Source organism: Oryctolagus cuniculus, chromosome 1 (genome assembly GCF_051225735.1).
Source record: "Oryctolagus cuniculus isolate XC-2025 breed Fujian yellow rabbit chromosome 1, ASM5122573v1, whole genome shotgun sequence".
In the NCBI taxonomy this organism is placed as follows: Eukaryota; Metazoa; Chordata; class Mammalia; order Lagomorpha; family Leporidae; genus Oryctolagus; species Oryctolagus cuniculus.
The window spans coordinates 209,588,675-209,614,376 of NC_142867.1; the positions used below are offsets into that span (position 1 = coordinate 209,588,675).

The 25,702-nt window shown below is 39.0% G+C and overlaps 1 protein-coding gene across 26 annotated transcripts in view; it reads left to right on the top strand.

The window, feature by feature from the left end:
- FKTN (fukutin) overlaps positions 1–25,702 on the top strand; it is a 109,630-nt gene that overhangs the window by 15,928 nt on the left and 68,000 nt on the right. For all 26 annotated transcript variants that reach the window (XR_016224660.1, XR_016224662.1, XR_016224654.1 and 23 more), the window contains 4 exons: positions 6,041–6,100; positions 11,485–11,688; positions 16,612–16,889; positions 20,466–20,598. Coding sequence is in view for 23 of the 26 variants with exons in the window: in XM_089319000.1 (XP_089175126.1) it covers positions 6,041–6,100; positions 11,485–11,688; positions 16,612–16,889; positions 20,466–20,598 (675 nt within the window). In the remaining 3 variants the exon portion in view is untranslated. The remainder of the gene's footprint in view (positions 1–6,040; positions 6,101–11,484; positions 11,689–16,611; positions 16,890–20,465; positions 20,599–25,702) is intronic.

Consider the following 25,702-nt stretch of genomic DNA (forward strand, 5'->3'; position numbering starts at 1 on the left):
GTGCCAGCATCCCATATGAGTGCCGGGTTCTAGTCCTGGTTGCTCCTCTTCCAGTCCAGCTCTCTGCTGTGGCCTGGGAAGATAGCCCAAGTGTTTGGGCCCCTGTACCCGCATTGGGAGACCAGGAGGAAGCACCTGGCTCCTAGCTTCGGATCGGCATAGCTCTGGCCGTAGCAGCCATTTGGGGGGTGAACCAATGGAAGGAAGACCTTTCTCTCTGTCTCTCTGTCTCTCTCTCTCTCTCCCACTGTCTACCTCTGTCAAAAAATATATATATATAAAGTTCATGTGTCAAGCACGATATTAAATGATGAAACACAGTGAGTAGTAACATTCAATTCTTGCTTACTAGAACTCACAAATTGGCAAAGCTCATGATTGAAAGGGGTGACAAGTTAAGAAACAAAGAGACATATAAACAAGTAGCAACATGCTACATCTTGAAAACACACATCCTAAAACCCTGTTTGGCCTATTGTGCTACTTAAACCTTAAGAACACTTCTGCCCCCTAGTGTTCAGCCTTTGTAATCGTTTCTTTAGTACGGAACAGATGAAGTTAATTCTTTATATAGTATTTCCATGCAGTAAGAGCCACACTTTATGGCATGGTATTCTGCATATTCTCTGTTTGTTTCTCTAGATCTTCTCTTTACCATAGTGTGCCCCAGGAGGCTGTCTTCTATGGACTGCGTTAGCTGAGCTCCCTTACACTTTGGTTTCCAGTTGGGTTCAGTCGTTGGGAAAAATTAGTTGAAGACTGGAAAAGAAAGAGTAGTCCGATTATTTATTCTCTTAGTTCTCTGTTTATAGGCTCATTGGTTGATAGTGACTATTCCTCCTTATATCTACAGTTAGAACCACTGGATGCCAATACTGTTCCTTCTCAGAGGTGGATTAACCATTAAGATAATGAAATTTAAAACACCAGGCCCTCCACCCATAGGCCACCAAGCTTCATATTTTTGTTACCAAATTACTTTAGTTACAAAAGACATTCTGCCTTCTTTTTCTTAAAAAGGACTGCCAATATTGTATAATCTTCAGGCCCTATAAAACTTTATCCTCCAATGTCTCTTCCCCTGACCCTTCAAGCTTATATAGGTGCAAAATTTTCAGGAAATACATACTGCCAGATAATATATTTAAGAATATTATTGTTAAATATTTCAGAGCTAGAATATTTTGAGTTGCTCTGATAGGATGAGTAGGAGTTTTCCAGGTAAACTGGAAAGATGAGAAATCTATTACAAATAGAAGAAATGGCCTATTCAAAGAAAGATGAGCCATTTTGGATGTCTAGAAGAAAAGAATAGTACAATAGAAACCAAAAGAAGTACAAATGTCTTGAGGCAGAAATGTACTGAGCAGTATTAAAAACATCAAAAAACAATTTGTCTGTAGAAGGAGTGAGAGACAGGGAGAATAAGGCCAAAGAGTTCCATATTGTTGAGGGCCTTGAAAACCCTTATAAAGACTGCTTTTATTCTGAGTGAGACTGGGAACCATAGGAAAGTTTTGAGTTGATATATAACATAGCCTGACTTTTCTTTTAAAGCTAGTAGTCTGAATGCTCTGTTAAGGATAGATAATAGATTGTGGGGGCAAGTACTGAAACAGACCAGTTAGAAGTTATTCTAGTAATTTACATAAAAGATGATAATGGCTTGGACCAAGGAATTGGTGATGGAATCAGTAAAAAATGTGAAATAGAGCTGTCAGTTTTTCTTGATGGATTAGGTGTGAGATATGAGAGAGAGAAAATATAGGGTCAGGATAGTATTTCTGGCCTTCCTCATTGAAAGGGAGAAGTTGCTGATATAAGAAAGACTGGGAAAATCAAGTTTGAAAGATATTGAAGACCAGTTTTTTGAGGCATGTTAAGTTTGAGAAGCCCTCTGGGTACCCATGTGAAGAAGACAAATAGACAATTGGATATGTAAGTGGAGTTCAAAGGGGTGACATGGGTTGGGAATATGAATTGGGGATTTTAAGCAGAGAGATGGTATTGAAAGTCATAAGACTAATAAATGAAATACCAAGGGAGTGAATATAGAGTAGAGGCAGGAAGTCCTAAAATCTGAGCTTAGTGGTGGGAAGAACCAACAAGTGAGTCTAAGAAAGAATAGACAGGGAGAAATAGCAAGAAAACCAAAACTATGGGGATCCTTTGAATCCAGTATTTCAGGGAGTCAAAGGTTGTCAACAGTTCTTAATAGATCAAATACAGAACTAATAAGTGACAGTGGATTTAACAATTTGGAAGTCATTGATGATCTTGGTGAATGTGTGAGAGAGTGTCTTTAAGCTCAGTTGCATTCATGGGGGGAGAAGAGTTGTAGGCAATGACAACAGAAAACCCATTTGCAATTTTACTGTAAATGGCACAAATTTGGGCTGGTAACAGAAGTTGGGAGGGTTTTCTTTTGCTTTAAGATAGGATAAGGAGCCGGTGCCGCGGCTCACTAGGCTAATCCTCCACCTTGCGGCGCCAGCACACCGGGTTCTAGTCCCGATTGGGGCACCGGATTCTGTCCCGGTTGCCCCTCTTCCAGGCCAGCTCTCTGAGGTGGCCCGGGAGTGCAGTGGAGGATGGCCCAAGTCCTTGGGCCCTGCACCCCATGGGAGACCAGGATAAGTACCTGGCTCCTGCTATCGGATCAGCGCAGTGCGCCGGCTGCAGCGCGCCGGCCGCGCCGGCCATTGGAGGGTGAACCAACGGCAAAGGAAGACCTTTCTCTCTGTCTCTCTCTCTCACTGTCCACTCTGCCTGTCAAAAAAAAAAAAAAAAAAAGATAGGATAAGGAATAAAATGTTTGTATCCTGATGGAGATGACCAAAAGAGAAAGAAAAACTGCTGGAGCAATGTCTTTGACCATGCAAGAGGTGATAGGATTTGGTGTAATGAGTGGAAAAATTGGCTCTAAATAGGAATGTAGGCAGTTCTTCTCTTACGAAGGGTGGAATGGCAGGTGATATGGCTTAATTATCATAGATGGAAAGATGTGGTAGTTTTTGTCAAGTTCTTCAGTAATTTATTTTTTCAAGAAAGGTAGGTAGGGAGGAAGTGTCAGAAAGAGAAAGGAATAGAAAAGTCATCTAGGACAGAGAGAGAGTTAATAAGCAAAGGAAGAGTAAGATGATTGCTGGACCAAATTTAGGCCCTACTTGAGACAAATGATCATGAATTTAAAGAGGCACCAATCAGCAGCTGTGGTCAGCTGCACAGTTGCAGGTGCAGAATTAGTGGACACTTGGATTTTTGCTGAACAAATCAAATGAAGTGAGTTAGAGGCAGGTTGTGATTGTACCAAGGAAGTGATTATAATAAAACCCGAGTATTTGTGATGGCATTATAGCAGCCATAAAGTGAAATAGACCAAGTGTTTGTCCACCGAATGAATGTAAAGACATTATTTCTTAGCCATAAAAAGAAATTAAGTACTGATACATGATCTGCATTATGGATGAACCTTGACAGCATTATGCTAAGTGAAAGAAACCAGATGCAAAGGGCCACATTTTATGATTCTATTTTTACATAGTATCTAATAGGCTAGTCCGTAGGGGAAAAATTATATTAGTGTTATAATTGGAGCACAGAGGACAAAGAATCAGAAGTGACTGCAATAGGAACATGGTTTGTTTTGGGGAGGAAGAAATTATTCTGGATTTACATAATGGTGGTAGTTGTACAACTCTGTCAGTATACCACAAATCATTGAATTGTACACTTTAGAAGGGTGACTTTTATGGTATGTTAAATATATCTCAGTGAAGGTATAAAAATCATCTGCTAGTTCACTAGAATTTTACTTGTCCCAAACTCAGCAAATTAAACAGTTCAAAAATTCATTCTTACATACCAATGTGGGGCTATTGCGAACAAGCAGCTATACAGTAGAGTATACAGTCTGTTTTCAAAATTGGAGATTACAGAGCTGACTCTTTTTCTTAAATATCGTTTCTACTAAAACATTGTTGGCTAAGTTACACAGCGCTTGTGAGAAAAGACCAATTCTGACTGTACCTTAATTGCTCAGTATATTCAACTCTCTCCCATTCTTTCTCCCTCCAACAAACCCTTATTAAGTATTTACTAATTGCCAAGCCCTATGGTAGATCCTGGTGTTAAAAGATGGATTGGATTTTATCCCTGCCTTTGAGTATACTTTTTAGTTGGAAGGTGAATTTCCTTTTTAGGAAGTTGGAGGACAGTTCAGTACTACTCTAATTATTCTTCCACATACTCCCAGCTATAGTCTGTAGCTAAAGAATGCTTTGAAGGAATAAGAATATCTTTAGATCTTTTTTGAGTTTGAAACAATCTTCCTCTTATCTCTAGACCATTAGACACATTTTCTCCTGTTCCTTTCAAAATATTTTTGGGCTTAACAATGAACACTGGTATTTTTATTCTTTCTGATTCTCTAGAACTTAATATTTTAAAAAACAGTTTAAGAAAATGACTCATCACGGAGTGCAGTGGAGGATGGCCCAGGTCCTTGGGCCCTGCACCCGCATGGAGACCAGGAGAAGCACCTGGCTCCTGGCTTCAGATCAGCGTGCTGTGCCAGCCGCAGCAGCCATTGGAGGGTGAACCAACGGCAAAAAGGAAGACCTTTCTCTCTGTCTCTGTCTCTCTCACTGTCCACTCTGCCTGTCAAAAAGAAAAAAAAGAAAATGACTCATCATTTGAAATTACGGTGTATCTTAGGAAAAGTAGGGGCACTGGAGCTGTCAGTAAAACAGAAATAATAACGTGTCAAACTGTACCTGACACTTAGGAACTGTTTAATAAATGTTGCATTTTCTTATTTTTTTGCCAAGATCTAAAATGCTAATTCAGTGTATATGGATATGTTGAGGTTAGGAATTTAGAACTAAATGGATAAACCCTAATTCAAAGAAATGGCAGAGTTTGCTATTCACTGATGGAAATTAATTGGCTCAGAGATGGTGGCCATATATGTGCTTTTTTTTTTTTTTTTTTTTTTTTTTTTTTTTTTTTTTTTTTGACAAGCAGAGTAGACAGTGAGAGAGAAAGATAGAGAGAAAGGTCTTCCTTCTGTTGATTCACCCCCCAAATGACCGCTACAGTCGGTGCGCTCCAGCCGCAGTGCACTGATCCGAAGCCAGGAGCCAGGTGCTTCCTCCTGGTTTCCCATGCAGGTGCAGGGCCCAAGGACTGGGGCCATCCTCCACTGTACTCCTGGGCTACAGCAGAGAGCTGGACTGGAAGAGGAGCAACCGGTACAGAATCTGGTGCCCCAACCGGGACTAGAACCTGGGGTGCCAGCGCCACAGGCGGAGGATTAGCCAAGTGGGCCGCGGCACTGACCCATATATGTACTATTTAATGATCTGATTAACTTAGTATAGCCTGTCAGTGCTTTCCATCTTGAGTTATTATATTATAAAATTGTTGAATTATTAGCTTTTTATTTTATGGAAATATGTATTTGGATAATGGTTTTAAATTATATGAGCTAACTATGCAGTTTTTTTTTTAAGAGATTAAGATATTTTATTGTTATTTTATAATTTTTCATGTTATTTTCTAAATGACTTTTGAAAATGATGCCAAATTGCTTATGTTGTTAAGCAGAGGAATTTTAATAAATTTAAATGTGGAAAAGCCACTATTTGAAAGTAATGATTAATTAGCAGTAGTGTTTTTAAAAAAATGTTGGGCTGTCTGTACAACTCTATGGTTAATCCAAGACATTGGAATGACAATTTACCTTTAAGCCAAGGAGCATATTACAAGCTGTCCTCCTTGTAATATGAACTGTGGTCTTAAATACATTTTTCTCTCTCCTGCTCCTTAAGGACCAGACTAACTGTGTACAGGGCTTACTACACTTCAGCATTACTTGTCTAAAGAATTAATATTTTAAAATGTAACCAGCTTTTGACTTGTAATACTAACATCAGTAATGAAACACTACTAATTATGCAGTTTGACCCTCATTCTTACCCTAAATGTAATATTTCATGCTGAGCTCTGTATTTACTAAAATAATTTTTTATCTTCCTAGAATGGAGCTGCTTTATCAAAATCCAAAGGAAGCAGAATTGGATTTGATAGCTCACAATGGGTATGTACAATAAACAAGAAATTCTTTAATTACAATGTTTATTTAGTTCATTTGTTTACACTCCATAAAGAGTTGCTGAAGGATGAGAATGGCAGTGTTTACCCTTGGGGTGGGGAGGGGAGTTTGGTAGTGGCAGGAAAGGGGAAGGCTCTATGCCAAGTATTTTTATTTGTTTATTTTATTTGTGATATTTTTAGAGAGAGGATGCCCACAAGGATTAGGGGGTTAAGGCAGAAGGGAGCATATTAACTGGTGCCTTAAACTCTAGGCCAAATGCCAGTCCTATGAAGTGCTTTTCATGTAGTGTCTCCTATAGTCCCTGTAGACACTTGGAAGGCAATACATATTGTTACTCTGAATTCATTTGGAGAGATTAAGGTTATTTGGCTTATAAATGCCTGAGTCCATATCATTTACTGAACTGTGGTGGTTCCCCAAATGAATGGTATGTGAAGCAAAACTGAACTATGAATGAGGAGAAATTAATGATCAGGAATAAAAAATCTGATCAACCTGTTTCCTTTTTAAGATGAAGGAAATTAGCAATGTATGTAATATATTCGTATTTTGTAAATTTGAAAGCCTGCACATTTGTAAAATATATTTTTCTTACTAAATTTAGAATGAAAAACAATGCTGGGTTACTAATAAAAAATTATATTCATCCTGTTAGTATCCATTATAGAAATGACTAGATATTTCTTGTAGATATACTTAAATCTTGGCTCTGTGTAACCAGAGACATGGAAGGCTTTAGATTAGAAGTGAATTTTCCAATAACCAAATAGTTTGATTTGGGGTCATTGCTGACATCAATTGGATTTAGACAAGTGTTTAAAAAGTAAAGTTCAGGCCGGCGCCACGGCTCACTAGGCTAATCCTCCGCCTGCGGTGCCGGCACCCCGGGTTCTAGTGCCGGTTGGGGCAACGGATTCTGTACCAGTTGCTCCTCTTCCAGTCCAGCTCTCTGCTGTGGCCCAGGAGTGCAGTGGAGGATGGCCCAAGTGCTTGGGCCCTGCACCTGCATGGGAGACCAGGAGGAAGCACCTGGCTCCTGGCTTCGGATTGGCACAGTGCGCCGGCCATAGCGGTCATTTGGGGGTGAACCAACGGAAGGAAGACCTTTCTCTCTCTCTCTCTCTCTCTCTCTCTCTCTTTCTCTCACTAACTCTGCCTGTCAAAAAAAAAAAAAAAAAGTAAAGTCCAGGATATCCTATTATCAGACTCCTCAGCTACTTGGTTTAGAAATATCAATTATTAAATTATTAAAAATGCCAAATGGTTTGCTTTAGGAATTTTGGGTACTCTGAGGGGAAAAGGAAGCATGATATACTTGGTGCACTGTTAAGAACAAGTTCAGAAACAGAAACAAATTTAAGTGATGTAATAGCTTCAGTGGAATGGAAGATCTTGCTTTGTTTGTATTAACTAAACACTTTCTGACAGCATCTCCATACCTTTTAGTAGAGTCATCAAAGGGGGTATAAATTCACTGACATTTTAAAATAAAAATTTTTGTATTGCTTAAGCCTTAAAATAACAGAAAAGGAGGGTGACTCCCATCTTTTTCACTGGAGAATGATCTTTTTTTTAAAAAAGGTTTGGCTTCCAAGATAAATGAGTAGGAAAATAAAGAGTAGCTTACTACATTGACTTCTCTTTTTACCTTAATTAATTACGTTGCAGGATACTGAACAAAAAAAAATGTAGTTACTAAAACACTATAATATTTGTAAAATAAAAAGGAAAGGAGAAAGTACTAAGGTGTTTTTGTTCTAATCGTTTCAAAAAAAGTCAAAGGTAAAATCTTATCAATAAGTGTGATATTGAACCCTGATGAAATTGTAGAATTAGTAATTAAGTAGAAGACGTGAGAGCACTTAGAAAAGGATAATAAATAGTAACTAGCCCTTTACTAAGAACAAATCCTGACAAGCCCTTTGTAGATTTTAATAAAATTTTAATACACAGATAGATGAATGGGCTGTTATGGCCTCAGCATATCCAATTTTCAACAAGACATTTTTTGTTTTGTAAACAAAACAAGTTATTGAAGGCCAGGTGATAATATTGAAGGTTACGTTGATTTAGAATTTATTGAACTTAGTCAATTGGATATCTGTTTCCAAGGAACATTATGAGTGTGCTAATCTCTATTTATATTAATAATTGTGTTGAAACAAGAAATATGTTCATCTAATTTGTATTTAATAATAAAATGAGGTTCATTCAGCAAATATTAAAGTACCTTCTATGTAATTATTTAAAACTTTTGCTCATCAAAAGACACCATGATGGATAACTGCAAACTAGAAAATATTTGCAAAACAGGTATCTGAAAAAGGACTGGTATCTAAGTTACATAAAGAACTCCTACAATTCAATAACAGATTTTTGTTGTTGTTGTTGTTGAGGCCTTTATCAAATTCCTTATGCCTTATTACTGAGAGTTTTAATCATGAATAGGTATTAAATTTTGTCAAACATTTTTCTGAATTGAGATTATCATAGTTTTTTTGCTTTATTCTATCAATATGGTACATTTCATTGATTTTTAAAATGCTAAGCTAACTTCATTTTTGTGATAAATACAACATGTTCATAATATTTATATTTTTCTTCTTTAATTGATTTTGTAATATTAAGTATTTTTGAATGTACATTTATCAGAAATGGTGGTTTATAATTTTCTTTTTTGGTAATGTCTTTGTCAGGTTTTGCTGTTAGTATTATACTGGCCTCATAGTATCAGTTGGCAAGTATTCTCTCTTGCTCAGCTTTCTGAAAGGGTTTTTGTAGAAACATAAAACATCTTTTCCTTAAAACTTTGATAGAATTCACTGGTGAACTGTCAGAGTTTTTGGTCATTGTTTTGGGAAGTTTTATTTTATTTTAAGTTTTTTTATTTATTTATTTTGGAAAGAGTTACAGAGAGAGAGGAAGAGACACACAGAGAGATCATCCATCTGCTGGATCCCTCACCAGATGGCCAGAATACCAAGAGCTTCTTCTGGGTCTCCCACATGGGTACAGAGGCCCACGTACATGGGCCATCTTGTGCTGCTTTTCCCAGGCCATTAGCAAGGAGCTGGATTGGAAGTGGAACAGACTGAACATGAACCGGCACCCATAAGGGATGCTGGGTCTCAGCTGGCAGCTTTACATACTATATCCTGATAACAGACCCCAAGGGTTTTTATTTTTTAAATAACAAATTCAGTTTCCCTAGTAGGTAATAGGGCAATTCAGAGTTCCTGTTGTATCTTACTGTAGCTTCAAGTAGTATTTTTAAGAAATTTGTCCATTTCATCTAAATTGTGGAATTGTTTTGGTCTAAGGTTGTTTATTGTAACCAACTTTTTATTTAGCTGTTTCTCCAGCTAACAGACAACACTGTAGGGCAGGTATTGTTAGATTCTTGGCATTTGCAGAATTCTGCATTAAGAGCAAATGATAAAAGATGATTTCTTAATCTAATTTTTTCCTGATATAGACTCTAGATATCTTGGTTTATATCTTGTATGTATTTTTATAAGTTCCTGCAGATGTTGTAAACAAGTATTTGTTCTTAATTCCATGAAGGTCCTTTTTGATGGGCATACAATTCCTTTATTTATTTATTTATTTTTAAATATATCACCTTTATTTATTTATTTATTTGTTTGACAGGCAGAAAACCAGAGCCAGAGAGAGAGAGAGAGGTCTTCCATCCATTGGCTCACTCCCCAGATGGCTGCAATGGCCGGAACTGGGCTGATCAGGAGCCAGGAGCTTCTTCTGGGTCCCCTATGCGGGTGCAGGGTCCCAAGGACTTGGGCCATCTTCTACTGCTTTCCTAGGCCTTAGCAGAAAGCTGGATCAGAAGTAGAGCAGCTAGGACTCGAACCAGCGCCCACATGGAATCCCGGCACTACAGGCATAGCTTCACCCACTGTGCCACAGTGCCAGCCCCCATACAATCCCTTTAAATTCGATATTATCTTCATTAAAGCAGGCTGTTAAGCCATAATGTATTCCAGTTATTTTATTTATTTTTGCTACTCCTTGGAATCACCTAGTTGTAAGTGTGATTTTTGTGTGCTTTCATCTAACTTTTTTATTTTTTTGGCAGGCAGAGTTAGACAGTGAGAGAGAGAGAGAGACAGAGAGAAAGGTCTTCCCTCCGTTGGTTCACCTTGCACATGGCCACTACGGCTGGTGCGCTGCACCAATCCAAAGCCAGGAGCCAGATGCTTCCTCCTGGACCCCCTATGCGTGTGCAGGGCCCAAGCACTTGGACCGTCCTCCACTGCGCTCCTGGGCCACAGCAGAGAGCTGGACTGGAAGAGGAGCAACTGGGACAGAACCGGCGCCCCAACTGGGACTAGAACCCGGGGTACCGGCGCCACAGGTGGAGGATTAGCCTAGTGAGCCGCGACACTGGCCACTTTCATCTAACTTTGAAATTTGTTTTCTGAGGAGAGAATACTTACTGCCCAACAGAATTATATTTTAAAATGTTGTATTATTAAAAAATCAGCTGTGTGGCCGGCGCCGCGGCTCACTAGGCTAATCCTCCACCTAGCGGCGCCGGCACCCCAGGTTCTAGTCCCGGTTGGGGCGCCGGATTCTTTCCCGGTTGCCCCTCTTCCAGGCCAGCTCTCTGCTGTGGCCCAGGAAGGCAGTAGAGGATGGCCCAAGTGCTTGGGCCCTGCACCCCATGGGAGACCAGGAAAAGCACCTGGCTCCTGCCTTCGGATCAGCGCGGTGCGCTGGCCACAGCGCGCCAGCCGTGGCGGCCATTGGAGGGTAAACCAACGGCAAAAGGAAGACCTTTCTCTCTGTCTTTCTCACTATCCACTCTGCCTGTCAAAAAAAAAAATCAGCTGTGTATGGGAATGACCAAGCAGGCAGTGTATTTTGGTCTCTCTTGCTTAGAAAGGTCATTAGGCAGCATTACAAATAGGAAGAAAGGTGGCAAATGGAATTGATGTTTGGTTTTGAAAGACTGGCCTTACAATTTTTAAAAACTGGCATATCTGATTATTTTCTCCCTCACTTTTATTGGAAAAGATTTAGCTAATACCAAAAGAATAACTTATAAGTCCAAAATTTTATCTCAGATGCTATCTGCTTAATAAAGATTTCCTCATCCATTTGACTTACAGTTACTTAATAGCTTACTGATAGTATATTGTATACATTTAAATTATAGCTTTAAAAGACTGTGTACTCCTTGAGAGTAGGGACTTTATATGTTATTTGTTTGTTTTAGTGCAATGATAAACATAGTATCTGTTGGGTAAATACTATATATTCTTACAAAACTAAAGAATAAAAATTAAGCAAAGTAAGTTGCTTTATTGGTTTAGTGAAATTAACAGGATTCTTTGCCTCTCAAACAGCGTGCCGTTAAAAAATTTATTATGCTAACATCCAGCCAAAATGTACCAGTTTTTCTTATTGACCCTTTGATTTTGGAATTGATTAATAAAAACTTTGAACACATCAAAAATACTTCTCATGGCTCCACCTCAGAATGCAAGTTTTTCTGTGTTCCAAGAGACTTCACTGCATTTGCGCTACAGTATCACCTATGGAAGAATGAGGTAAGGTGATTTCCTTTCAGATAATGGTTATATATGTCATTTTCCAAATAGTGTGGGATTAAACTGATTTAAAATGGAAAGCATTTAAAATTTTTCTTCAAACTTTTTATAAACTGTAGCAGAAATATTTCTGTCTGTAGCTAACAAACAAAATAATGGCTGAAGCACAGGGCTGGCTTGCTTGCTTGCTTGCTTGCCTTCCTTCTTTCTTTCTTTTCTTTCCTTTCCTTCCTTTCCTTCCTTCCTTCCTTCCTTCCTTCCTTCCTTCCTTCCTTCCTTCCTTCCTCCCTCCCTCCCTCCCTCCCTCCCTCCCTCCCTCTTTCATTCATTCATTCATTCATTCATTCATCTTTATAAAACAAGAAGTTAAAATGTTGATGACTGTTGTCCACTGATGCACTGATGTCAGGCTTACATCTGCGAAATTCTCTCTTCGCTGGACTTATCATCACAAGATAGCTCTCATAGCTCCAGGTATCATAACTATGTTCAAAGCAGAAAATATGAGAGGAAGGAATGATAACATATATCTATTCTTTGAGGGAAAAATTTTGTTAGAATTTTCTGGTAAATTGCTGTTATATATCTCACTGTATAGAACTATATAATTACATCTGCTAATTATGAGGAAGAGTAAAGAATAGGTAGGTATTTAGCCTGTATATTACTAGACAGGCAAGTAGGCAGCAATCTGGTGATAAATATTCAGAATGTATCACATAAAGTATTTGTGAACTTAGTATCTCCTACTTGTAGTGCTGTTTTTGTCATTCTCTGGGTGATGCATGGTACCGGCTTGATTCTTGAGTAGAGTGCTTCTTAGGTGTATCTAAAAATTTGAACTTATCTTTCCATCCTGCTTAATGATTGCAAGACAGTCAACCAGTAGTCCAAAACAAAACACAAACAACACCTCTATTAAACATGCTAAAATTTGCTTTCTTCATTATTTGGAATACACCTAACTTCTTGATTTTGCTGTTGTTCATTCTGAGAAGTTATTTGAGTAAGGAAATTAGCATAAGATTGAATGAATTTAATGAGGTAGCCACCTCTGAGGGGATGTACAGTAGTTCTGCGGTAGGAGCTGTCTTAGTTATGTTGACCACTACTAGTTGGAGCTCGCTTTCCAGGGTGTTGGTATGGTCTGAAAGCTGTTTATGCTGCAGATGTCTTTGATTGCCCAAACGGTTACACAGAGCATCAAGAGAATGAGCCTTCTGTTTTCTTTTTTTTTCTTTTCGGCCTATAGTTCTGTGCAGGCAGTGATGCTTGCTTATTTTTCTTTCCTCCTAATTTTATATTTTGAAAATGTTTTTTTAAAATGATTTATTTATTTATTTGAAAGTCAGTTACAGAGAGGCAGAGAAAGAGAAGTCTTCCATCTGCTGGTTCACATCCTAATAGGCCGCAATGGCTGGAGCTGTGCCTATCTGGAGCCAGGAGCCAGGAGCTTCTTCCAGGTCTCCCATGAGGGTGCAGGGGCCCAAGGACTTGGGCCATCTTCTACTGCTTTCCCAGGCCATAGCAGAGAGCTGGTTCAGAAGTGGAGCAGCTGGGACTTGAACCAGTGCCCATATGGGATGCTGGTGCTGCAGGCGGCGGTTTTACCCACTATGCCACAGCGCCGGCCCCTGAAAATGTTTAAACTCTGGAAAAGTTAAAAAATAATGCTTAATTTTTATTTTTAAGCAAAATAATACTAGTAGTAAGTTTAAAAATATGAATAATAATATAAAGTTCATAATGTAAAAGAATAGTATCCGCCTCTCCTCTCCCACCCCTGTTCCCACTCCTATAGTAAACAACTTTCAACTCTTCCTTTATGACCTTTTATTAAAAAAAAAAAAATTATTTGAAAAACAGAATTACAGAGAAAGAGGTCTTCCATCCGCTGGTTCACTCCCCAGATAGCTGCAATGGCCAGGGCTGGGCCAGGCCAAATCGAGGAGCCAGAAGCTCTTCCATGTCTCCCATGTGGGTTCGGAGGTGCAAGCACTTGGGCCAACCTCTGCTGCTTTCCCAGGCACAGTAGCAAAGAGCTGTGTTGAAAGTGGAGCAGCTGGGACTCGAACTAGCACCCCTGTGGGATGCTGATACTGCAGGCAGTGGTTCAACCCTCTAGGACACAATGCCAGCTCAATGACTTTTTCATTTGTAAATGTCTCAAGGAATCTCTGAGTTGCTTTTTTTCATCCTTGAGACATTTATCCTGGAGCTTTTGATCTTTCTGCTCTAAAATAGACCTCTGGGCTGTGCTAGTATTATTTGTAATTGTATTCTAGGAAGTCTATCTTTTTGACAAAAACCTCTGTTTTCTCCTTGTTTTAGTCACATCATTCGAAGGATGAACAGTTCTTTCTAACTTCCTGTGAAGGGGTACATGGATGGTTGAAACCTTACATATCTGATAAAGTTTTAGATTTTACCTTCACATGGATTGGCTTCCACTGTTGAACAAACCACCCCAAAACTTAGTGGCTTAGTAATTGGTTAGGAATCTGTGATTTAGTAATTGGTTAGGAATCAGCTGGGCATTTCTTTCTATCTCAGCTAATCTCACTTATGCAGCTGCCAATCAGCTAGGTAGCCCTGCTTTTTCAGAATAGCTGACTGTCAGATGGGGTAGTAGAGAGGTGCCTGGGTTGTGTCAGGCTTATTCACAGAGCATAAAAAGAAAAAGCTTGCGGGGCCTGTGTTGTGTAGGGGGTTAAGCTGCTGCCTGCAGTGCTGGCATACCATGTGGGTGCAGGTTTGAGACCCACCTACTCCACTTGCGATCCAGCTCTGCTGTGGCCTGGGAAAGCAGTAGAAGATTGCCCAAATATTTGGGGCCCTGCACCCTTGTGGGAGACCCTGAAGTAGCTCCTGGCTCCTAGCTTCGGATCAGCACAGCTCTGGCCGTTGTGGCCAATTGGGGAAGTGAACCAGCAGATGGAAGACCTCTTTCTCTCTCTGCCTCTCCTTTTCTCTCTGTATTAACTCTGACTTTCAAATAAATAAATCTTTAAAAAAAAAAAAAAAAAAAAAACTTGCACGATCTCTTGACACTGTTAAGATATTATGATTTCTGGGGCCAGTGCTGTTGCAGCAAATTAAGTCACCATCTGTAGCATTTGCATTCCATATGGGTACCAGTTCAAGTCCTGGCTGCTCCACTCCAATTCCAGCTCCCTGCTAATGTGCCTGGGAAAGCAATGGAAGCTGGTCCAAGTGCTTGGGCCCCTGCACCTGTATTGGAGACCTGGATGAAGCCCCTTGCTCCTGACTTTGGCCTGGCTTGCCCTGGCTGTTGCAACCATTTGGGGAGTGAACCAGCAGATGGAATACCTCTATGTCTCCCTCTCCACACCCCCTGCCATAACTCTGTCCTTCAAAAAAAAAAAAAAAAAAAAAAAATCTCTATCTATGTCTCTATCTCTGGCTTGCAAATAAGTAAATATTTAAAAAAAATATGATTTCTCATCCATGAACATGAAATATCTCTTAATTCAGGTTCCTTTAGTGCTTTTTAATAGAATTTCATAATTTTTCTTATAGATTTGCACATCTTTTTAATGTTTTATTTATTGCTGCCGTATCTTTTTTGTTATGTGTGTGTGTATGGAGGGTATGTAGATGCAACAGTTTTCTTCTTCCAAGGCATTGTTATAGGTGTATGGGAATGCTGTTGGCTTATCTGTTTAGATGTTGTTTTCCAGCTACTGAACTATACAGGTACACTCTAATAGTTTATTCTCTTTATTTCTTTTTCTGAATGTAGACCATTGTATTGTTTGCACAGAAAAGACAGTTTGGTCTCTTGCTTTCAAACTTTTACAGCTACTTTCCTTTTCTTGATTTACTGATTTAGGTAAAATCCCTAGCAACAATATTGAGAAAAAAAAGTTATTTCTTTATGAACTTTTGTTATTTGGATGATGGACTTTGAGAATTGTCTTATTTTCTTATCTTTGTTCTGATTTTCCATCTTTCTCCAACTGTGTACCAACAATATCTTTAACAGTAGTAATTTATTTTGTCATTTTTCTGAAATTATCATATTTTTCTTTTTTAAAAGCTCTTTGTACTTTGTTGTTCTAGCATTCTGTTCATACTTCGTAAGTAAACATTTATCTTTTATTCAGCAGATTTAATTTTTAAATTATTTTTATTTTCCTATTAAAGGTAGAGAGAGCCTCACTTTGCTTGTTCACTCCCCCAGATAACTACCTGAAACAGCCATGGCTAGAACAGTTCCCAGCTTGAAGCTTGGAACTCAATCCAGGAATCCTATATGGGCGGCCAAGTGCTTGAGTCATCACCTTCTGCCTCCCAGGGTGCCCATTTGTAGGAAACTGGAGTGCAAGTAGAGGAACCAGTACTCAAGCCAGGCACTCTGTGGGATGCAGCTGTCCCACGTGTCAATGTAACTGCCTTCTCTCTCTCTCTCTCTCCCTTGGAAGTGGAGCAACTGGGATATGGACCGGCACCCATGGGATGCCAGCACTGCAGGCAGGGGCCTTATAACCCTACACCACAGTGCTGGCCTCAAAAGAACTATTTTTTAAAAATACTTTTGAAAGTAAGATTAGAAGTTAAATTAAGAATTCTTAAGTACTGTTAAGTACTATCCTTATATTAAGGTTATTTTATAAAAACTAACCAGAGAACACTAAAACTAGCATTCCTGTTCCAGGGAAGCATTTTGTATTAATTTCCATAAAGAGACTCTTTGGACGTATCTTCTGTTGCTGCATAGTTCCTCTTTTTGCTGGGTTCTTTTATTCTCTCAATACTACCTTCCACTTACCGCTTTTAAAAGTCTCCTGTCAAAACAGAGATTGTCCCAAGAATATGGCTTAATCCAGTGTTGGAATCACTTTAGTCTTGCTACTAGTATTTGGTTTTAAATATTCAATTTTGATTTCTCTTTGGTTTTAGGAAGGCTGGTTTCAGATAGCTGAGAATATGGGATTTCAGTGTCTAAAGATTGAGAGCAAAGATCCTAGACTTGATGGGATAGACTCACTTTCTGGAACTGAAATCCCCCTGCACTATATCTGCAAATTGGCCACTCATGCCATCCATTTGGTGGTCTTTCATGAGAGAAGTGGTAACTACCTCTGGCATGGCCACCTACGACTCAAAGGACACATTGACAGGAAATTTGTTCCTTTTCGAAGGTTACAGTTTGGTCGTTATCCTGGAGCTTTTGACAGGTAAGTTATGAATCAAAAGGGAAATATTAAATCAGTGTTGTCCAGTCATGAATTAATTTACTTTTTTAATTAAAATACAATATAATATGTAATTCACATAAATGTTCTTGGTAACTTTTTTTCTAAAGAGAGAGCACTCCCATCTGCTGGTTTACTCCCCAGTTCCCATCTGTCTGTTTATTTCCTAAATGCCTACAGTGTCCAAGAACAGAGAGTGGAGGAGTGCAAAGCCAGAAGCCAGGAACTCAGTCCACCACTTTGACATGGGTGGCAGGAACCCAAGCACTTGAGCCATCACCACAGCATTAGTATTAGCAGCAAGCTGGACTCAGGAGGGGAGCCGAGCATCTTAACCAGCATCTCAACTTCTAGGTCAGATGCCCACTCCAATAACATTGTTTTTACTGTTCCCAAATTAGAAGGAGCTCAAATGTCCTTCAACAATAAAAGGATAAGTAAATTTATACACACACAATAGGGGACTTCAGAAAAGTTCATGGAGGGGCCGGCACCGGGGTGCAATAGATTAATCTTAACTCTGCCTGTGGCGCTGGCATCCCATATGGGTGCTGGTTCTACTCTCTGCTGCTCCTCTTCCAATCCAGCTCTCTGCTGTGGCCTCAGAGAGCGTTGGAGGATGGCCCAAGTGCTTGGGCTGCTGCAGCCACATGGGAGACCAGGAAGAAGGACCTGGCTCTTGGCTTCAGATCGGCACGGCTCTGGCCGTGGTAGCCATTTGGGGAATGAACCACCAGTGGATGGAAGAACTTTCTCTCTGTCTCTCCATCTCGCTGTAACTCTACCTCTCAAATAAATAAATAAAATCTTAAAAAAAAGTTCATGGAAAAGGTTTGTTGTCTTCTAATTCTGTTTTCCATGAACTTTTTGAAGCTCTGTCATCTACACATACATACATACATATATATATATATATATATTTACATTACATACAACAGAGAAATGAATGAACTAGAGCTTTGTGCAATAGCATGATGAATACTGAATAAGGCAAAATAATGCAGATACTATAAATACATTGATTAAAAGTTAAAGCACAGACTACATTATGTTCATGGATGTATATTGATATTTATATAGTAAAAGTATTAAAAGCAGGGAGAGGTACCAGAAAAGACAGGATAGAGTTTATCTGTAGGGGTAATGGAGGAAGTGTGATTAGGTAGGACAAAGAACTGTGAAAACTTCATTATTCTGTGTCTTTTTGTTATATATATTTTCCTTCCTGTTTTTTGAAAACTGTATATAAAAATATATCCTTAGCTTTCACAATAATAAAAATATGTCTTATAATAAATAGTTATTTGAAGTTCTCAAATAAAATTTGATTATGATTATGATAGCTTATGATACTACCAGTTGGAGGATGAAGAAAGAATTCTTGAAGTTAGACACTGAGTATGACCTTCTTAAGTTAGACTTATACTTTCTTCACCTTTAGAAGTCACTAATAGTGATGTTACATAGTGCTTTAAATACCAGAATCTGATGTGGAGATAGCAGTAAACACTTTTCTTTTCCTTTAAAGTTTACTAGAAAAAATTTTCGTATTCAAATCTGTATATTGGACTCTTATAGAGAAGCAGTCCTTATCTGCTGAACTTGAGAAGTGTGACAGTATGTGTATTTCTTTGTTGGGATGCTCATTTTACTCTTTTCTCTTTTCTGTAAAGGAAATGTGAACGTAAGGATAGCCTTTTTAAATCACGTATTTGAAAAGCAGCTGAGTAAGATGTTGGAGACTTCTGTGTGTGTGTTTTTTTTAATGTATGTGAAATGATACCTTTTCTGAACCAAATCAGGTTTTAGAAATAAAGTGACCTTAAAAAAGAATAAGGTGTAGAGAAAAATACTTTGTTGTTCATTTATGCACCTCTTATTTTAGTCTGAAATTAAACATTATTCTCTTCATACATTTATGCATATTTTTCTTACTCCATATTTCAAACAAGGTTCTTAAAATATCTTTCAGTTTTTTAAAGCCTTGTAAATTTATTTCAAAGTTTAATAATTCAGTAAAGTTCAAAATTGTCATCAGCAAATACTTATTAAATTTAAATATGCTAGTAGATAAATGCCATCTCTACATTTTACAATTTTATATAAAACTCTCAAAGAATATTTGTAGAATAGGGGACCCAAAATATCTAAGACTGATTACCAGATTAATATTTTTTTCATTAGTGAGACTCTCAGGCTATTATAATTTACTCACATTGTCCTTTTTTTTTTTATTGAGTTACCATTTGCTTTTTTTAAATTTTTACATTTATTTTTATTTATTTATTTATTTTTTGACAGGCAGAGTGGACAGTGAGAGAGAGAGACAGAGAGAAAGGTCTTCCTTAAGCCGGCGCCGCGGCTCAATAGGCTAATCCTCCACCTAGCAGCGCCGGCACACCGGGTTCTAGTCCCGGTCGGGGCGCCGGATTCTGTCCCGGTTGCCCCTCTTCCAGGCCAGCCCTCTGCTGTGGCCCGGGAGTGCAGTGGAGGATGGCCCAAGTGCTTGGGCCCTGCACCCCATGGGAGACCAGGAAAAGCACCTGGCTCCTGGCTCCTGCCATCGGATCAGCGCGGTGCGCCGGCCGCAGCGCGCCGGCCACGGCGGCCATTGGAGGGTGAACCAACGGCAAAGGAAGACCTTTCTCTGTCTCTCTCTCTCACTGTCCACTCTGCCTGTCAAAAATAAAAAAAAAAAAAAAAGAAAGGTCTTCCTTTGCCATTGGTTCACCCTCCAATGGCCGCCGCGGCCAGCGCGCTGATCCGATGGCAGGAGCTGGGTACTTATCCTGGTCTCCCATGGGGTGCAGGGCCCAAGCACTTGGGCCATCCTCCACTGCACTCCCTGGCCACAGCAGAGAGCTGGCCTGGAAGAGGGGCAACCGGGACAGAATCTGGTGCCCCGACTGGGACTAGAACCCCGTGAGCCGTGGCGCCAGCACTCACATTGTCTTAAGTGTTAAAAACATATATTTCTCTAAAAGTAAGTTAATAGTTATAAATTATATCACTTCATTTTTTTTTCTTTTAAAATGCCAAAGTGTATAAGACCAGATATAAAAATGTTTTGGGAGTGGGTGTTTAGCTTGCATTTAAGACACCTGCATTCTGCATCTGAGTGCCTGGGTTTGATCCGAAGCTCTGACTCCTGACTCTAGTTTCCTATGAAAGCAGACCCTGGGAGGCAGTAGTGATGGCTCAAGTGACTGGATTCTTGATAACTGTGTGGGAGACCTGGATTGAGTTTTCAGCTCCCAGTTTCAGCCTCCAGCCCAGCTTCAGCCATTGCGTTTGGGGAATGAACCAGTTAATGGGAGCACTGTCTCTCTGTGTGTCTCTCAAAGAAATCTTTAAAAACATTTAAAATACATTAATTAAAATATGTAAGACACAGTTGGTGTTTGATACCGGATTTTCCAGGTCTTACTGAAGCTGCTAATTGATATCTGAGGTAATTGAAGAAAATCTGCTTCATATTTAGCTATTTCGCTAATGTTTGATATTTTGAAGAGGTTTCCAGTTGTTCTGGTTATAAATCTTAACCTTTTTTTTTTCCAGACCAGAATTACAGCAGGTTACTGTTGATGGACTAGAAGTTCTCATTCCAAAAGATCCAGTACACTTTTTAGAAGAAATACCACACTCTAGGTTCATTGAGTGTCGGTATAAAGAAGCTCGAGCATTCTTTCAGGTTAGAGATACTCAACTAGTGCACTTTTAAATAAAAGGAAATGTGTTTATTTTTAGTGGTTTGTTGGAGAAATGAAGGGACTTACGGAAAAAAGAGAAGAAAACATCCTTTTCACTTAATCTGTTTTCTTCTATCTTGTTTTTGAATTTTTGAAAAAGTAGATTAGGAATTAATCTTCAACTATTTCTTCCCTAAATGAATAAATTTAATTTATTATTTGGAAAAACTGATAGGTTAGCACTAGCCTTTACCTTGAGTTAAGATAGTCCATAAACTTTTAAAAAGGTAATGTAGCCTTCTTTGAAGTAGTCCAAATAGAATGAAGCCTCTGTTCAAGATGGACTGTATAGATTTAGAAAAGACTTTATTGAAAATAGTTTTTCTCGAAGGCTTGGCACTGATTTTGTATTTTTTGTGTTTATGAAGGTTTTGAAGATAAATGCTACACAAAGACCAAGTATGTTTTGAACTTTGCTTTATTCTATTGCTGTAGCTTTCAATTCAAAAAACATTTATTGAAAGCCTGTTTCCTAGGCTTCTGACCCTGGGGATATAAAGATGATTTTAAAGGGTATGAAAGTTCACCTTGGAGAGATGATGTGAAACAGAAGTACAGTGAAAAGCAAGCAAATTTGCAGTGGGGTTTGGTACCTTAATCCACTTGACCTTTCCGTTCTGGGGTTCCCTGCCTAGAAAACTGCATACACAAGGATGGGAATGAAACTGCAATGCCCAAGACTCACAATGGCAAGCTTTCTCTGGTGTGTTGTGCTAGCTCCTAGGACCTTGGCCTGACAGCCCAAGTAGGCTTTTTCTCAGCCCTGTTCCCCTGAATTTATCACTAGGGAGCTGAGAAATTTGCCTACCCAGACTCATGAATGAAAAGCTGGGAAACCACATTGTGGATGGACCTGTTCTAGTAGGCAGGTGTTGCCTGACGTACCTCACCACACAGTAACAGGAAGTGTAACAGATGGAGTTTGGTGCTTACATGCCATAAGGGAGTTTGCCATGGTTACCACCTCTGTCACAGCAGTTATCCTAGTGAATTGTGAATGTTTGATTTGTCCCTCTACTAAAATTGCGTGGGCTTCTTACTGGGAGAGATCTGATGTAATTCACCTCTGTAGCCCCAGTGTCAACCATGCTATTTGGCACAAAGAAAAGATCCTATAAATGTGAGAAAACGCCTGGAGAATAAGGTGTTCGTCTGAATTGAATGGTTTTTTTTAATGATACTTACTAGAGCTAATGTTTCAAAATACTGAGAAATCATTTAGTTAATGTCAAAATTTTGAGCTCTACATTTTGTCGAGGGCAAACACTGAACCAACATGTGCATGAAGAATATGGATGACATGCACTCAGAGGGCTTAGCAGCTGGGCGGAGCCCCATAGTTTCAGTGTTTAATGTACCATCAGATAGCAAGACCTTCATGTTGGCTAATGGCTTACACTCGTAAACCAGGACCAAGTGGAGCCTCATATTTGTTTTCCTGCATCTTTTGCTTGTACCAGGCAGATAATGATTCTTAATTTGTTTTTCTCTCCTGCTAGTATTTTGGCATTACTGATGTAAAGTTCCTAATGAGACTGATAAATTTTTTATCCTTATCCTCTTTAAAATCTTTCTTTCTTTGTTATTTCCTATGTTAGAGCCTTGTTTAAGTTTTCAAATTAAAGTGACCATACATATGTTTGAACACTGGGTGGCGCCAAACAGTCTTAAATACAATGCTGATTGTAAAATAAGAAATAAAACTAATCTAATAGATATTTTTATAAAGCAGCCACCTAATTTTCTTTCTTGGTAATAATTTTAATATAATTTCAAAATTGGATAAATGTTGCAAGTAAAATATAAATTTTTTTTTCTGACCTACTTGGGAGTAAGCTGTCAACCAAATGCCCTACAGCCTTGAATCATGCAGTATTTTCTAAAAATAAGAATATTCTCCTACCATGTCCTGACACAAAATACTAGGAAATTAACACATAGATTATTACCATTTAATTCCCAATAAATTTTTGCTGAACATCCCAGTAATAACCTTTATAATAAAAGGAATCACTTGTTGTATTAATTTTCCTCTTTAGTCCTCTTCAGGTTGGGACAATTTCTCAGTCATTTTGTGACTTACATGACTTTGGTACTTTTTGAAGATTGCAGGGTAGACATTTTTGCCAAATGTCCCTCATTTGGGTTGTCTCATGTAGAATTTGGGGCATATGTCTTTGGAAGGAATCTTAGAAGTGATCCTTTGCTCTTTTCAGTATTTCTACCCAAGTACTGTCTGATTTTGATTTGTCCTATAACTGCTGATGTTTACGTCATTAACTTGATTAAAGTGCTGACTGCTGACTATACTCTGATGAAACTTCTGTTTATCCTGTTACTATTATTTGGAATGAAGTTACTCTGTATCTCTGTAAATGTTGTTTCCCTCATCAAACTCCTTTTTCTTTAAATTAGTATAAATTCATAACTTCTTATTTTTATCTATTGTATTTTAGTTCATTATTCTCATTATTTATTGTGATCTTCAGATGGTTCCTTATTTGGCCAGTGGAAATCCCTTCACAATGGCTTCTGGACCCTTTTGACATGTCTCCGTCATTTTGGAGCACTTTACTGCTTCTTGGTACAAAACATTTTGGGTTTCCTTGTAATTTACCTGTCCCAGCTCTAGGATCAGCCATTTCTCTGAGTCCTAATTCCTTTCAGAAGCCAAAATCTACACGCCAAATTTACCCATTGCTGTTTGGGGTTTTGGTGCACTTAGGTCTTCCTAGTGGACCTGGGTATGATGTGCATGACTTGAGTATATTTACTTCTCTATCTTTTAGAATTTGTACATTCACATTAATTCTCCAGTTCAATTAAGCTGTAAATACCAATTACACAATATAAGGTTTCATTTCCAAATTTGTGACTACTTTCTCAAACAATAAGAAACTTGACTCCCATTGTCTGTAATATGTTAGTTTATTTGTTTAACACCCAGCATGTGCTTCCTTGCCTTTGTGGCTGCTCTTCTTATCCTACCTGGGCACTGCTGTCCCTTACTGGGCTGCACGCATGCTCAGGCCCTGACCTTCCTCATTTGTTTGCTCTTCCATAGGAATGCTGTCCTCACCTGAGTGGGCTGTCACTTCCCACACTAGACTTTCACTCTATGTGGATGCACTCATCACCAGCCCAGGCTCCGACAGCCTGTACCAGGCCACTCTTGGGCACAAAAAACTTAGTTGCTTTGCCCCACCTTTTATTTTAGGAGGGGAAGGGGAATAGGGGAGAAAGGGAAATGTTTGCCTTTCTTTACTTTTAATTATTTTCTCAATCTGCCAGGAAACTTAGAACTAAGATAGTACGTATTTCCTGAACTTGATCTTGTTGGGGCAAAAACCATTACAAAACAAGTAAATGAGCTCAAGCCTATTGAATTCAGTGAAAAAACAGAAGGGAACACAGAAATCTGTGTACATTTGGCCTGGGAATATCTGTGCAGCCACATTCTTGTCCTCCTTTGACTAATTTGTTTGAGACTGTGGGTTTCCCTGTTTATAAAAAGTGGGTAATTTCTGTCATCTTATTGGTCTTTGATATTTTAAGGGAAAGTTTGTGCATTTATATTCAAGGATTTTTCTTGGGTTAAAAATTAAATGGATGTGATTTTAAAAACAGGACATTACGTTTTGTCTTTTTTTGGAGACATGGTAATTCCAAGATTTATATGTATTTTTAAATGAACAAAACAATGTATAAACTATAATTTTTAAGTCCCACAATAGATACTTATATACATAATTGTATTCATGTGTATACTTTAACACATATTAAGAATTAGTTCAAAGAAATGGAATTTCTGAGAGTGTCTTGTTAAGAAAGGTTTATTGGAGCCGGCACTGTGGTGTAGTGGGTAAAGCCACTGTCTCCAGTGCCGGCATCCCATATGGGTGCTGCTTTGAGTCACAGCTGCTCCACTTCTGATCCAGCTCTCTGCTGTGGCCTGGGAAAGCAATAGAAGATGGTCCAAGTCCTTGGGCCCCTGTACCCATGTGGGAGACCCAGAAGAAGCTCCTGGCTCCTGGCTTCAGGTTGGCACAGCTCCAGCCATTGAGGCCATCTGGGGAGTGAACCAGTGGATGGAAAACCTCTCTCTCTCTCTCTCTTTCTCTCCTTCTCTCTCTCTCTCTCTTTCTCTCCTTCCCTCCTTCCCTCTCCCTCTCTCTCTCTCTCTCTCTCTGCCTCTCCTCTCTCTGTGTAACTCTGACTTTCAAATAAATAAGTAAATCTTAAAAAAAAAAAAAAAGAAAGATTTATTAAGGGTGGGAGTGCTCATATGAGCATATAGGATATAGGCCCAGTAGGATATAACTCACAAACCTATTTTTTTTCTGTTAAGATTTATTTATTTATTTATTTATTTGAAAGCCAGTGTTACAGAGAGAGAAAGAGAGACAGACAGAGAAATCTTCCTTCCAGTGGGTCACTCCTCAGTTGGCTGTAATGGTTGGAGCTGGGCCTATCTGAAGCTAGGAGCTTTTTCTGGGTCTTCCATGTGGGTGCAGGGACCTAAGGACTTGAGCCATCTTCCGCTGCCTTCCCAGGTGCATTAGCAAGAAACTGGGTTGGAAGTGAAGCAGCTGAGACTCTTAATTGGCACCCATATGGGATGCCAGCGACTCAGGCAGCAGCTTAACCTGCTATGCTACAGTGCTGGCCCCGAACAACTGATGATTTTGCACAAAGTTTTCATGTCTGCTGTTTAATTTGTTCCTTTTAGTCTGTGCAATATGGTAAGTGTTCTCCTTTAACAGATTAGAAAGTGCTTTAAGATGCTGTTACTACATAGTCATTATTGGCTGAGAATAGACTAATTCCTAGGCCTCTAAACTCCTAGCTCCAAGCTTTTTCCACTACTGCAAGGATTAAGAACATGTATCTTTCATTCCAATCATATGTTCTAAAAGAAGTTACAACCCAGAGGAAAGGGATTTTTCTTATTGAAAGGATTCTATATGAGTATAATGTGTATATTCTACAGTTGGTACTTTTCTGCAGGAAATTCAATTTCTTCCTAGGAGCACATTTTGCCTTATA